The sequence below is a fragment of the Adiantum capillus-veneris genome, chromosome 15 (genome assembly GCF_014529385.1).
Source record: "Adiantum capillus-veneris isolate H3 chromosome 15, ASM1452938v2, whole genome shotgun sequence".
NCBI lineage: Eukaryota > Viridiplantae > Streptophyta > Polypodiopsida > Polypodiales > Pteridaceae > Adiantum > Adiantum capillus-veneris.
Window position 1 is genome coordinate 146774381 of NC_140945.1, and position 15857 is coordinate 146790237.

The 15857-nt window shown below is 39.1% G+C and overlaps 1 protein-coding gene and 1 pseudogene across 1 annotated transcript in view; both read left to right on the top strand.

The window, feature by feature from the left end:
* Positions 1 to 6769: 6769 nt before the first annotated feature.
* LOC147441634 (uncharacterized) lies at positions 6770 to 7342 on the top strand (annotated as a pseudogene).
* Positions 7343 to 12100: 4758 nt separating this feature from the next.
* The window catches only part of MGD1 (monogalactosyl diacylglycerol synthase 1), a 70874-nt gene continuing 67117 nt past the window's right edge, over positions 12101 to 15857 (top strand). Inside the window, exons 1-2 of the mRNA XM_086483202.1 lie at positions 12101 to 13060; positions 14295 to 14467. Coding sequence (XP_086339328.1) covers positions 12527 to 13060; positions 14295 to 14467 — 707 coding nt within the window. The 5' untranslated portion in view covers positions 12101 to 12526. The remainder of the gene's footprint in view (positions 13061 to 14294; positions 14468 to 15857) is intronic.

Here is a 15857-nt window from a genome sequence, read left to right on the forward strand (position 1 = left end):
CTATGGAGGGTGATGGTGGCTACAAGCCATGGCGAGAGAGAAGGTAGAAAAAGCAAAAGAACGAGAGAGAGAGAGAGAGAGAGAGAGAGAGAGAGAGAGAGAGAGAGAGAGAGAGAGAGAGAGAGAGAGAAAGAGAGAGAGAGAGAGAGAGTCGACATAGCAAGGAAAACCACACTATTAATTAGCTCAAAAACTTTTACAATATATAAAGGATCTTGTAGCCATGCAAAACTTCTAAAAAGGAGTGTAGTTCATCTGCATGCTCCATAAGGGAGTGTTCCCATGGGCTGACATCAAAGTGAATGAGGGTTGAAACCCAACGAGGGGAGGGGAGAATGGCTTAAAAATTTGACTATACCTATTATGCCAAAATGGCATTTTGAATCATGAGAGAACTGAAATTTTTGCATAATAGGTACATTTGCTCAAGCGGTGCAAGTGGAGGAGGGGGTTCAAACAAACATACTAAGAAACTTGAACTATACCCATTATGCCGAAAAGGCATTGTGATTCATAAGGGAATTAATTTTTTAGCATAATAGGTGCATTCACTTTGGGAGAGGGGGATAAAAAATGAACTATACCTATTATGCCCAAAATGCATTTTGAATCATAATGGAATTGAGTTTTTTGCACAATAGGTGCATTCACTACAAGGGTAAAGTGGGGCTGGAAGGAAGAGAAAGGGAATTTTTCAAGCTCATAAGAGTTCAACTAATATACATGTTTTGCCCAAAAAGCATTTCCAATCTTAATGGGCTCAAGCTTTTTGCACAATAGGTGCATTCCAGCTGACTTGACGGAGACTTTAAGATACTTTTACTTTGTTTTTTTACATCTTTGAATCTACTTAAAATGTATTGTTATACATGATTATTAGTGAAATAGTCTCTTCTCTGATATCAAAGATATACATGTAACCATGATTTTTGAGCTTGACTTAGAAAGATTTATGAATAACAAAATAATAAAAAAGCTAAAGCTATTGTTTTTTTTTTGTTACCATATACATGTGGTAGTGATGTGTGTGAACACACTAAGACCGCCGGGGCATTTTTTCCCTCTTTAGGAGGTTTTTTCCCCCGTGCATTGTATATATACCCATCGCTCTAGGGCTATCTATCTTTCCATTGCACAACACTAAGTAATATACTCTCAGTTGTGTGACTTGAGCTTCCTTCGTCTTCTCCAAGCTGTGTGCATTTCTCTACAACCATAATTCCAACAATTGGTATCAGAGCAGGTTGCACCCTCCCGGGCTTAGTCGCCAGCAAGCAGCTCCAGCACATGCCTGCTCGCTTTCTCCGATTTCAGTGAGCTTTGGTGTGTGTTCAGGTCAACAAAAATTTTGGGAGATCTCGAAGAGCTCAGTGTGCTCAGATTTCTAATTCGGGCTGATTTCGGTCTCCGTTTCCACTACAGGCAGGTCGGCACAAGCAATTTCGTCATTTAGTGCAGAATTTTTGTCAGTGTCGTTTTTTTCTTAACAGGTCCCATACAATCTAATGCGGTTTGTGATATATAGCATGTGCTGGTCTCACTCGATTTGTCCTCATTTCGGGCAATTTTCACATCAGGTGCAGACATTTTCCATGGCAGACAACAACACAGATGTGTTCGAGATGTTTGCTGGTGAGGACAGATTGGATATGGACAATTACCCTATGTGGGCTTACATGATGCAGCATGTTCTTGTGTCAAAGTGCATCTGGAATATTGTGCAGGACATTGATGTACGTCCTGGTTTTGAGCATGTAGGCGAGGTTGAGGATGTTGCAGGTCTTGCTGCAAGGATTGCTGCTATTAGAGTTGTTTTGCCTACGACAGAACAAGCTCGTTGGGATGTAAAGGATGCGCAGGCTCATGCATTGATTGTGTTGTCTGTGAAGCGCACCATTACTCCTCACATTCGTTTAGCAAAATCTGCAAAACAGGCTTGGGATATTCTGGCTGGTCTTTATGCAAGCTGCAATGAGACTAAAATTGCTTTACTGCGTAAAGAGCTAAAATCGAAGATTATGCATGAGGAAGATGATATGGACACTTTCCTTGTTGTTGGTGTCAAGGATATCAATGAGAAACTTATTTCTGCAGGTGAAGTCATTTCAAACATCTCCCTTGTGTAGACTGTTCTTGATGCCTTACCAGATTCTTAGCAGACTTTTGCTAGTACTTGGACACTTATGACCCAAGGAAATTCTGAAGTTGTCAAGTTTGATGCATTATGCACATTGTTGTTGCAAGAGTCACTTCTAAAAAAAAACAGGATTAGGCAGCGTGTAGTTGAACAGGCTTTTATTGCTTCTCAAAGAAAGGGTGGTAACATCAATGCAGCCACTTCTTATGGTTCTGCTGCGAGTGGAAAAACTTCTATTACTAATACTTCTACTGTCAGCAATTCGTCTGGAAATTCTGGTAATAAGGGAAAAAGAAGATGCGTTGCCATTATTGTAAAGCTAATGATCACTTGATCAAGCAGTGTCCTAAGTTGAAGGCCAAAGAGGCTAAGAAGAAAGAGGGTGGTTCCACTGCAAATGCTGGTTCCACTACAAATACAGCTATAGTTGAGTCTTCTGTGAAAAGAGACTGTGATGTTGATGGTGATGCAGAATGGGCTTTTTTAGTGCAGAGTGCACTTACAGTCCTGATGTCCATGATGCATTAATGTCAGTTGCTGTAGATTCACATGTGTGGTATTTCGATAGTGGTGCTACAAAGCACATTACCTCACATCGTGAATTGTTCACCTCTCTTGAGTTTGTCGCTCATGGAAATTCCGTCACTTGTGCCAAAAATGCCTCTTATCCAGTTCAGGCAGTTGGAAAGATTGTGCTTATTGCTGCAAATGGCAGTTCTTTTACACTTGTTGATGCACTTTATGTACATGGGATCAAGAAGAATCTTTTGTCTGTATCTGCACTTGCTAGACTTGGACTTATAGTCAAATTTGTGGATGACAGATGTACAGTTCATGATCTCAGTTTTGGTGATGAAATTGTTGCATCTTGATTTTTTTGCCGTGGGCTGTATAAGCTCACTTTGTATGACAAGTGTGGACAAAATTTTGCAAATGCAGTTGCAGATTCAAGGGCTGTTTCAGATGCAAAATTGTGGCATGCACGTTTTGGGCATTTAAATTTTGCCAGTTTGCTGCATTTGCAGAAATCTGATATGGTTGCTTCTTTTCCGCCTCTTGAAGCACCTGTCAAACATGTTTGTGAAGGCTATATTTTGGGTAAGATGTAGTGTTTGAAGTTTCCAAAGACTTAGGGCCACATGCAAGTTGCAGCTTGTGCATAGTGATGTTTGTGGGCCCATGCAAACTCCGTCCTTGGGCAATTACCTATACTTCGTGACTTTCATTGATGATTACTCCAAGCATGCATGGGTATTTCCGCTTAAAGCGAAGTCAGAAGTTTTTATGTGCTTCAAACAATTTCCGGCTATGGCTGAAAATGTATCGAAATGTACTATTAGCACCTTGCGTCCGATCGAGGGGGGGAGTATATGTCTTATGAATTTAATGTATTTTTGGCTAGTCATGGGATAAAAAACCAATGTACAGTGCCTTATACACCTCAAAAAAATGGTGTTGCTAAGAGGAAACACATATCACTTACGGAAATGGCACGATGTACGGTCAAAAGTCAAGCTTTGCTGCATTTTTTTTTGGCTTGAGGCCATCGTGTGTGCCGCTTATGTACTTAACAGGTGTCCAATGAAAGCTTTGTAGTCTATTACTCCATATGAAGCATGGCATGATAGAAAGCCTTCTATTGAGCACATGTGTGTTTGGTTGTTTCGCATATGCTTTGGTGCCACAAACATAGCGCAGAAAATTGGATGATAAGGCTGTCAAATGTATTTTTGTTGGTTATAGTGCTGAAAGCAAAGGTCACAGGTTGTATCTTCCGCAAACAAAGCGTATTCTCGTTTCACGGGATATAGTGTTTGTAAAAAATTCTGTTTAGCCCTTGTTGTCATGTACTAGAGACGGTAATGTAAGCTCACAGGACATTTATGACACTTTATTGCCTCTTTTCAGTGATGGAAGTTCGAATGTAAATTTTAATGAGGCAAATGTACAACCTATGGGGTTTCCAAAAATGTTCTAGATCGGTGTATTACTGATGAAGATGTACTTGATGTACTTGATGAGGGAAGGGATGAAAATGAGCAGGCTAGAGCTATGCCAAAATGGCTGGTGCATACATTGCATGACAGTAAATTGGATGCACCTTTGTCTAGTCGTACTCGTTCAGGCTCTCACCATGCATCATATGCATCAGATTGTTATGCTTTGGTTGTGTCTAGCTTACATGATGTTGAGGAACCTCTGTCTTTTGATGAAGCACAAAACTCAAAAAATTGGATGGCTGCCATGCAATTAGAATATGATGCACTTATAGAAAATGACACATGGACTTTATGTGATTTGCCTCTTGGCAAAAAGGCCATTGGTACAAAGTGGGTTTACAAGTTGAAATGCAAGTCAGATGGTGAGATCGATCGCCATAAGGTTCGACTTGTTGCAAAGGGTTATGCACAGCAAAAAGGCATAGATTATGAAGAGACTTTTGCTCCCACTTGTAGTATGACTACTATGCATTTTCTATGTGCATTGGCAGCTCATTTTGTTTGGGATGTACATCAATCAGACATTGTTACTGCTTTCTTGAATGTTGAAATATTTGAGGAAGTTTATGTAACACAACCTCGCGGTTTTGTCATGAAAGGACAAGAGCACAAAGTGTGCAAATGTAAGAAGGCTTTGTATGGGTTGAAGCAATCTCCTCGTGCTTGGTATGAGAAAGCTGACACTCGTTTGGTCAAACGAGGCTTTCGTAACAGTCCAACAGAAAGCACATTGTATGTAAAGCGTGAGAGTGATGTACTTCTCATTGTGGTTCTTTATGTAGATGATTTGTTGATCACTGGACCAAATGAGAGACATATTTCTGAATTTAAGACTGATTTGAATGCTACTTTCAAGATGAAAGATTTGGGGCTGTTGCATCATTACTTGTGCATACAGTTTAAGTAGTGTGATGGTGGTATTGCCTTGTGTCAGAAAAGTTACATAGAGAGATTGCTATGTAAGTTTGGACTTGAGGATTGCAAACCTACTGCCACTCCCATGGAAAGAGATTTAAAATTGAGTCTTCATGATGCTGGTGATCCTACAGATGTCACTCTTTACCAAACTACTGTTGGATGCCTTATTTATGTATGCAACACGAGGCCGGATATTCAGTTTACTATCTCACAGGTCAACAAATTTATGCATAGCCCAGGGTTTAAGCATTGGCAGGCTGTCAAGAGGATTTTCCGCTACCTTAGTGGCACTTTACATCTTGGCTTGTTTTATCCCAAGGGGGCATCATTGCCGCCTGACTTACATGCTTTTTCGGACTCAGATTGGGCTGGTTGTTTTGACACACGAGTGTCCACAAGTGGTTTTTGTTTCATGCTTGGCAGTTCATGTATATCATGGTTGAGCAAGAAGCAACCTACTATGGCCACTTCTAGTTGTGAGGCTGAGTACAGGGCAATCTTTACAGCTACAGTTGAGTGTGTATGGCTTAGATGCTTTATGGTTGATTGGGTGTTGGACAGGACACTGCCAACACTATCTACACTGACAGTCAGAGCGCATTGGCAGTTGCGAGGAACCCAGTTTTTCATGCTTGCACAAAGCACATTGAGGTGCATTACCACTATGTCAGGGAGAGGCTCTCAGCAGGAGAGATCAGATTGGCTTATGTGCCAACATAGGACAACCTTGCAGATCTTTTCACAAACGCATTGTCTCGTGAGAAGCTCGAAGCTTTCCGCAAAGCTTTGGGGTTACTCCCCTTTGTGGACTGATCATGTCCTCAGGGCATGGCACTTCTCTTTACTCATGTGCTAGCTCTCGTTCACTGCATCACTCCAAAGGGGATTTGTTACCATATTCATGTGGTAGTGATGTGTGTGAACACACAAGGACTACGGGGCATTTTTTCCCTCTTTAGGAGGTTTTTTCACCCGTGCATTGTATATACTCCTATCACTCTAGGGCTATCTATCTTTCTATTGCACACTAAGTAATATACTCTCGGTTGTGTTCCTTGAGCTTCCTTCATCTTCTCCAAGCTATGTGCGTTTCTCTGCAACCCTAATTCCAACGTTTTCTTTCTCTCTTTTGTTTATATAAAAACTCATGGCTAGAACAAAGAAAACTGCAAAGAGAGTGGACCACAAAAAGACAATATTCAATCATTTGCGGAAACTTTGATTAGATCTCGACAAAAACGTGTTTCACAGAGCATTAGCAAGATAAAGTAACCTTCTGTATACCAAAAGCTCCATTTGTTCGAGTTGTCAAGCAAATCGGTGACAAATGTAAAGAGGGATTGAGATGGGGGCATATAGCTTTCGCTTGTCTTCAAGGAGCTTGTGAGGACTACCTGATAGAGTATCTAAATGACACATATTATTGATGCTCATGCACATAGAGTTACTGTCATGTGAAAATATTTTAGTAGTCTTGCAATGCTAAGAGAGAAGTTTGAAAGTTTTCGGCATGAACCAATCTTTGTAGATTAAAAAATGAGAGATATTCTATTGGTTCCTCTGGCAAGGCTTCCTAGAGGTAGGGTGAAGATTCAAAAATAACACATGATAAGGACACAAGACTAAATCAAGAGAAACTGGAAAATTTAAAAAAGATAAATTGAAACAACAAACTTTAGCTCAATAGTTAATGATCCTTCATAGAGAAAACCTTATGATCAAAAGATTAGAAGGTTTAGGATCCAATGTCGAAGTTTTTGTGATGGACCAAGGACATCCAAAAGGCTATGCTCTAAGAGCTGAAGAAATTGAAATGTTGAAAAGTAGAGAAGAAGACCTATCAGATACTTTTGTTCATCTCTCTACTGCAAGGTAATTTTTCTTTCTTACATAGCTAGATTTTAGTTTCTATATATTTGAAGATACATATAATGGTTGGAATTGTTTTGTAGTATTATTAGATCCGAACTCGATGAACAATTTTAACTAGAGGTTTTCATTCTAGATTGTGCAATTTCTCAAATCCTCAATGCACACAAAAGCTCCAAAAGAACTCATTCCATGGTTTACATATTGTCCGGAGACAGTGAGATTGGTCATGTTTCTTTATTGCTCAAGGTAAATTGTTCATATATTCCATTGAGTTAATATCTCACAATATGATTTTTGTTATTGTTTTATGACTTAGCAGGAGACATTGGAGCCTTGCAATTATGGACATCCAAGAGAAATACACACTGTATTTCAACTCTCTCCAGAAACCATCCACTCTGAAATAAAAAAGTAAGATCTTATTTTCTAAAGCTCTTAAAGTTTAAAAGTGCTAACTTATTTTTTTCAGTCATGCAAACCTCTTGATTGCCACAATTGAGTCTTTCCACGAAGGAGGTTTATTTCTCAAAGAAACAACACATAAAAATATTTGAGTAAGAAATACTCACTTTGTCATGAATTACAGTGATATTTTGAGAGAAAAATTTTGGATTCTCAATGTGAGAAACTATAAACATTGCGGATACCTACACAACAAGATAGTCACAAGTGTGGACGGTACCTGCTCTATAGTATGAAAGCACTTTTGAGCCGTTTATATTGTCGTGAAAATGAAAAAGAAAAGGTAAAGGCTGTAACTTTAAATTGACAAAGAGTATTGCAATTTTTTTAAAATTAGTTGAGTGGTTTAATTTCACTGTAGATGCCAATGCAAGATTACACGAAGCTTGACTTGCTACAGTTCAGAATGGATGTGATCGAGGATATAGTAGATAGACTCTCGATAAGAAGCATAGATTCAATATGAAAGTGTAGATATTGAACATGAAGAAAACTAGTTTAATTTGGATTTGAAGATATTTGCTATCCATTGCTTTGTATAAAAAACTTACTCATATGGAAACTATGTGAATCAAGTTGTGTTGAAGACTTTCACAACTCATTTTGCTCTCTCTTCTTTTAGAAATCTGCATTGAAAAGTTTTTTAGAATGTTCTTAAAATAAAATAGAAAGTAAAAATATCTTACCTTTTGACCATCGATTTGAGATATAAAGTTCTTTGGAAGATCCACTCATGCTTTGTGATTAAATCTGAGTTGTGAGAGGGTACATCGTTGACCTATTGATATAGTTGTTTGAAGTTGCACATACATCCAAGTATCCACTTGCTTCAATTGATTTTCTTGCATGCTTTCAAGATCTTGATCAAGTTGTATCCAAACACCTTCACTCTTGAGATCGATGATAGTAAAATGATAAAATAAAATTTTGAGAGTTTATAATGTATTTAACATTTACAGATTGCAAATCTACTTTGCATTGAATTCCTTCATTGATTTTGCAATCCCATCCCTTATCCAAAAACTCCAAAATAGCATCATAATCGATATTATTACAAACCATCTTGGTATTTTTCAATCTATGGTCTCACTGGTCGCAAAGAAATCAACAAAAACTTGAATGGGCGTGCATATCTTGATATTCAACTCCTGGCTTCAATCCTCTTTGAACTTCATGAAAAAGTTTAAGACGATGAGCTTCATTAATCTCACTTGTTGAAAGAGGCCAATCAATCCTAGTGAATGCTAGTATAGAGATAAGCTCTAGTGTTCCAGAAGAGAGGTCATCTCCTACATGAAAGAAATGATAATAGACTCTCAATTCAGCAAATTGCCTATTTGATCTCCCTTGATATTGTTGGTTACCTATAAATGAATGATAAACATTGAAAACACCAATGATGCACTCAACTGATTGCCATTCCTCATAAGAGGAAGGATAAACATTTGCAAAGTAAAAAAAAAATCCAACATAAAGAACTAAACATCTACAAAGTGAAAGAAATATAAAATGAAGACTTTTCCCGTAGAATACTTGCAAAACTAAATCAAATGAACTTACAGTTAGGTATGTTTATCAAAAGATAGACTGGCCATTCACTTAGAGTAAGTTCTTTATATATATGCTAAACAAGAACTTCTTTTAACACTTCTTTTATCAAAAGATAGACTGGCCATTCATATATATATGCTAAACAAGAACTTCTTTTAACACTTCTTTTGCTCTCATTGACTCTAAAGTCTTTTACTCTTCCTTCCCATGAAGCCAAAAACTCATTTGAGCTCGTTCTCTTTCTCTTTCTTGATTGAAGTAATATCCAAGAGCCTTTTGTTATTGCAAATGGTATCCATCGATTTCGCTTATCAAGGGTGTTTGAAACTATAATAGACTGAATAGTTGTTGATGGCTTTCTAGATATCTCTATAGGAGCTATAAAGAGTATAAATGACAGAGAACTTGTTTGTAGTGTTTCATAAAGAGAGGAGATTAAGATCAACTTGGAATGGGAAGAGATCAAGTTGTCGCTCAGTCCTCTTGTGTTTCCTTACTATGAGTGCTTCTGTAGATTGAAAATAATATAAGAAAGCTTCGCTTTTACTCGAAGCTCTACAAAATCACAATCATGAGATTACATTCATTACATTTTCTTTAATAAGGTATTTTTTCTTTCTCTCAGTTGTTTTTTTCTTAGAAAAATAAAAACTTATGCATAATACTAAAGAAAATATCTCTGTTACGGTGCCTACCATTTGATTGGTTGCGTTGGATTTTTTGTCAACTCTTAAAAGGCCCTCAAGAGACCCCAAAAATTCTCTAATGTGTAAGGCCATAGGTCTTCAAGGTGCAAGCATAGGTGATTGCATTTGGAGAAGGCCCTCCCTTCGTATCTTGTTAAAACAGCCCATAGCTTCCTTGCCACAACCATGTTGGAAATATCTTGCAATTAGTACCACATTTTGGATTGAAAGCTCATTAAGAACACTTTGTGCTTTTGTGAGGACACCATATTGGCATACAAATTGATCAAAGCGTGGCCAAATTTGACATCTTTTTCCAATAGTCCCTAACTAGTTTTTTCTTTCAGCCGTGTGAAGATGTTGTGTACGACCATATACCTTACAAGGTCCAAGCATAGGTGAATGCATTTGGGAAAAGACCTTCCATTGCATCTGCCTAAAATAGACAAGAGCTTCCTTGTCATAGCCATGTTGGGCCTATCCTCAATCTTTTCATGATTTTGTCAAAGCACCAAAGTTGCCATACACATTGATCAAAGCATCTCCAAGCATGCATCTGGTTAAGACACCCCAAAGTTTTCTTGCCATAGCCATGTTGGGAATATTCTGCAATCAACACGTTCCAAGTGATGCCATGCCATTGCAAAGAGGATGTTCATCAAGAAATTTTCATGCTTTGGTGAGGGCACAACATTTGGCATACATAATGACCGAAGCACCACCAAGCACATCTTTATGCAACAGTCTATGACAAAACACATCTTTATAACAACCCCTAAAAAACAATCTCATCATGACTCCTCATAATGCTCCTCTTGTCCATGCTTGGCTTGTGTACGAATATTGCTTCTTCCCATGACTTGCCAATGGATTTTTTGTTGCTCTATGGACACAAAATTGATGATGCTTACAAGATATTAATCAACCACAAAAGAATTGTGTGTGTGTGTGTGTGTGTGTGTGTGTGAGAGAGAGAGAGAGAGAGAGAGAGAGAGAGAGAGAGAGAGAACGAGAACTAGAAGTGGTCAACGTAGTCCTTGAGTTGTCCCTCATTTGTAAATGCAGAAGGATATTAGGACGTCATTTCCACAAATGGAATAGAAAGTATAATTTCATTTTCACCGCCAAACATATAATTTCACTAACATCGATAACGTTGTGCCTTAAACTTTCCAATCATGTATCATTATTGCTACAAACATTGTCTACACTACACTCACCTTACAATCAATGTACTATAATCATTCTCCTCGGTGACCTCAACATTGATGCTAGCCCCCAAACTTCCAATACATTACTCTTACTAACTTCCTCTCAACATTACAATAAGAACTAGCTTCACATTTTTGGTATGCCCATTCCACTATACTTAATGTTACCCTTGTCATGAACATCCACTCCAAACCTTATTACAATATGAGATACAAACATTTATTATACAAAACTCTTTTCCATAACATCCACAACCTTTACTTCATTAGCAGGCCTTCGTGATCCTTCACCTTGTTATTTCACCTTTCATTTCAGAACTTGACATGTCTTGATTTTTCTTTCATTCTGTTGTTTTAAAATGTTAAAGTGAAGCTTCACCTTGCACAATTCTAGTAAATTCTATAAATACTAGTACGGTCGGTGGCCTTCGGTCATCTCTCTCTCTCTCTCTCTCTCCGTTGCATCTTTGTGTAGCCAAAGCCACATGGCACACATGTCGAATCAAGGAGGTGCAACCACGTGTCGGGGGGGGGACAAGATTCCTCCCCCTTTTATAATAGTATAGATAGATATACACACACACACACACACATACATACATACATACATATATATTTACACACACACACACACACACAAACATATACATATTATTGAGTTCTTTTTATTTCACATTTCATTCCATAGCCTCACATGACTTGATTTTTCTTGCATTCTATAACTTAATTATAGTCAATGTTGAGGAAAGTCTCTTTTATTAAGTGTCCGTTGACCAAGTTTCCTCCTCACAAAGAAGCAAACCAAAAATAGTAGCATAAATTTAAAATTTATAGAAATTTTGAACTATTTTCTCACATATTTTATCGATTTTTCTTCCCTATTCCATGGTTTGCAATCGGCTATCTCGATTTTCAATCAGATCAAGGTTAGGCTGAGGCAATCCTTTCTTGAACATTGATTCCATTTGAACTCAACCTAATGATTTTATCACTTTCTTATTGCTATAGAAAGCCACCCTGATCCTTTCACTTGTTTCATCTAATTCTAAAGTTTTACTTTCTCAAAAAAAAAAAAAAACTGTGGAAGAGAAAAATGAAGTCGGAATTTTAATTAGCCACACCCCAAAGCCTAAGGAACGTCCGTCCAAAAAAGAGGCCCTTTTACGAATTTGATTTTGAAAACCCTGCGATTTTGCAAGCGCACAGAGAGAGAGAGAGAGAGAGAGAGAGAGAGAGAGAGAGAGAGAGAGAGAGAGAGAGGCTCTTATCCAGAGTGCGGATTGTGTACACATGTGATCTCATCCTCAGCTCAGCTGTCCGTAAGTTTCTTCGTACCCATACTCTCACACAGAGAGTGTACTAGAGATGGTGTAAGCTTGGCTTGAGCTAAGGAACTCCTGCAAGAAGTCAAAACTAATGAACAGTAGCGAGTGAACGTGAACCCAACACTGTTCTCTCCCTTGTTGGCCCAATTTACATTCTTACTTTGGAATCGAGGCGGTTTGCAGCTGATGTGTGCTATCTCTCTCTCTTTTTGTCGTGGGGGAGACGCCGACGTTCCTGCTCACCTCTTTGGAGGCAGAGCTAGGAGAATGCTACACCATGGCATTTCAGGGTATTCCAAATTTAGGGGTTTGCACACGAAGTAGTTAAACAGGTTTCCTTTCTTGAAGCTTTACAAGGAAGGAGATGCAGAACTCTTCTGGTTGCGATGGATCAGCAAAGCTTCAAGGGTTTCCTGTGGTTCTACCGTTAGTAACTTCATTTGACTGCTTGAACTCCTCTAGCATATGCAACAGTGAAGCATCATCGTTGGCAGATAAGTCTCTTGCACTTTGCACATCTGTTTCCAGTACAAGGAATCAGTCGCCACATGCTGGCTATTGCAGATTAGGACATCTTGGGCTTGTTGCAAGGACTGCAGTCTCTACAGCCAGGCATGGCAGTCACCAAGCCAAGTTTTGGGATATTTTCAATGGGTCAGTTCGATGGCAATGTGACCGTATACCCTCAGTCTTCTTGTGCTCAAGCTTGGAGGCTTTTGGGAAACAGGATTGTAATGGTAAATCAGAGTCCAATGACGAGGATGGGCAAAACGGTGCCGCTGTGGTAGACAAGAGAAAAAGGGTACTTATTTTGATGACGGATACGGGTGGTGGCCATCGTGCTTCAGCTGAGGCTTTGAAGGCCACATTTGAACTTGAGTTTGGAGATGAGTATGAGGTGCTTTTCCTTCATAGACTGGCATTGTAGTTTTGTTGCTCTTTTAGCAGCAGTCAGTACATGCATAGATTCTGTCACAGCCACATTGAGCTGCTCAAAATTTGAATTTAAGTATCATATACACGACCAAGAATGGGTATGAGACACGGCATCTTCTTGAAAGAGATTGATGGCTTATTTTCTTTCTGATTCTGTGTCAGCTTGAGTTGAAGGATTCCTTATGGATGTAGGATGTGTCTGGCTAGTTTCACAAGGCAGTGTGCTTCTTGGTAGGGAATTTTTCCTTCCCCTCTGGGCTTTGCTATGTAGTATGCTGGTCTCATAAGGACTATTGACATATCTGTTTGTAAATATGCTCCTTCAAATGTGATACCTGATCAGGTCCAGAAAGTTATCTATTTCCTATCATTATTTCAAGGTTTCTAGTCAGTTTGAATGCCTGTGACTAGAGGTTCAAGGAGGTGTGTGTTTTTTTGGTTGCATTCTCCAAATGGCAGCGAATGTGGACATTGTCTTCAGAAACACTATTTGAAGTTGTAGCTGTTTAGTTGTTTAACCTAAGTGTGCACTCATTTTGCCAATTTTTCCCGTTGCGTAGCTTTGTCTGGCAGCTTTAGGTACCCTGATTGGGAGCTCTATAGCTTCAAATCTGGCATATGCCACCCCACATACTGTTTTTGGATCTGTGAGAGGGAAATACATACGTGTATGGCATATCTACATGCCCATTGTCTGTATAAAAAAGAAAGCAACTTCGTTTCGGAAAGAGATAAATTCTGTCTCTTGTTGTTTGCAAACTGTACCGTTCTTCCAATTCTGCCTTACCTACAATATTGGACAGCATTTGATTGAGTTGGTCTTAGGTCTTCTGTGATTGGATGTATTATTTGTGGAGTGTGGTGATAATGCTTGAGGAAACCTGCAGATATTTTACACGTTTCATATCTCTGGTTAACTTCTTCACAATCATTTTTTGTTCACCTCTCTCATATTCCTCCTCTTTCCTTTCTCTTTCAGCTCGATTATGTTCTATTTTGTGCACCAGCAAAATTCTCACCATCAAACTGTTCATTGTGTGTACAAAACTACCGATAGTTTTTGGTGTATAAACCAAACTATCAACTCTTGTTTTTCCAATATTGCATCAACTTCAAGCTTGTTATTTTTCGTATGCTTTACTTGTTGATGTTCTGATAGCTCATTTTCCTGAGGATTTTTTGTTTTCATTATGCAGGTCACCATAACAGACCTCTGGACTGATCACACGCCGTGGCCTTTCAATCAACTGCCAAGAAGTTACAGTTTTTTGGTGAAGCATAATACTCTTTGGAAAGCGACATTTCATGGGACTGCTCCTCGCTTTATTCATCAACCGCATTTTGCTTTTACTTCCGTATTTATAGCAAGGTAGTGCTTGAGCCTCTTGAAACAGAGTTCAGTTTGTTATTGCCCATTGTGCTTTAGGTAATACCTCTTTTTACAATAATGTTGGTCATGTGCATTCTATGTTTTTACTGGCCTTTTATTGTTCCTTGAAACTAACACGGTAAAGTCATGTTGAATCATCACAAGTTCAAAAGCCAGCCCATAGAAAGCTGGAAGTTTTGCAATGCAAGGATTTTCTCTCCCTAGACCTATTTTTTCTCAAGAGCAGGCTGATTTCTTCCTCCGAAACAGAGGACTTTTAGAGAGCTTTCTTTCTCTCTCTCTCTCTCTCTCGTGTTTTCTTTTTTTCCCAGAAGAAAAGAATAATTTTTTGAAGAAATAATTGTGGAGGCACATTGCAGTCCCTGGGATAAAATGTACAATTTATGCTGATCACCTCAGAGGTGTACTCAAAAGCTGGAAAGTAATGATAAAAAATCACCAAGGCTATTTCATGGTTTTTGACTGTTACAAATTTTTGACGTGTCAAACAAAAGACCCGATGGGTTAGGGCTGGGGCTCCCCGAGCCTGACCCTAGCCAACTTGCAGATCACGCTTAAATCCTAGTAGAAGCAGAAGAACTCACCAATTGACATATCTTGCTTGAGGGGCCTAAACCCTAGAAGCAGTAGAAGAAGAAGAAGTTATCACCAGCTTACAGCTCCCTGTTGTATCAAACTTGGACACCCCAAGTCTGGAATTGGTTGCGACACAAGAGAGAATCACTTTTAAACACTTCACAATTAAATAATAGTTCAATTGAGTCGACAGGGCCCGGTGCAGTTCCGTGCTCAGAGAGATTGGTTCCAAAGACTGATGCCCCTTTCGGTATTTCTTTTTGTATTGATAATTGAGCAAAGTACAGCTGCCCTTGGGTCGCCTCTGCTCACCGGCTCGTTAGCACAGTGAACCAGAGGGAGCCCAAGGGGCTTATTTAAAGGCCCTTGGCCTAGGTGAAAAGCAGTACATGAAAAGCTTGCAATTCGAAAGCACTAGGCTCTCCAAAAGCAACCAGCGCACAAAGCGGAAATCCGTACAGCCTGCCACATCATCAAAACAACACGTTTTGCGAAAATCTGTACAGCCAGCCATGTCAACAATTCAACAAAATAATCGAAAATCCGTACAGCCAGTCCGCTCGCCACTTTTGTATTTATCCTAGTGTCCCCAGGCCCCCTAGCGGTAAGTGCCCAATAAGTTGAGACACTTGGCAGCATGCCACGTCATCAGTTTGTGACATAACCCCCCTTGAAAGAGTTGTAATTGCCCTTGATTATGCCTGCAAAACAGACAGAGGTCATAAATCAGTTCAAAATACACTAACTTTGAGTACCTATGCACTAGACCTCTAATGGAATATTGTCGCTGTCT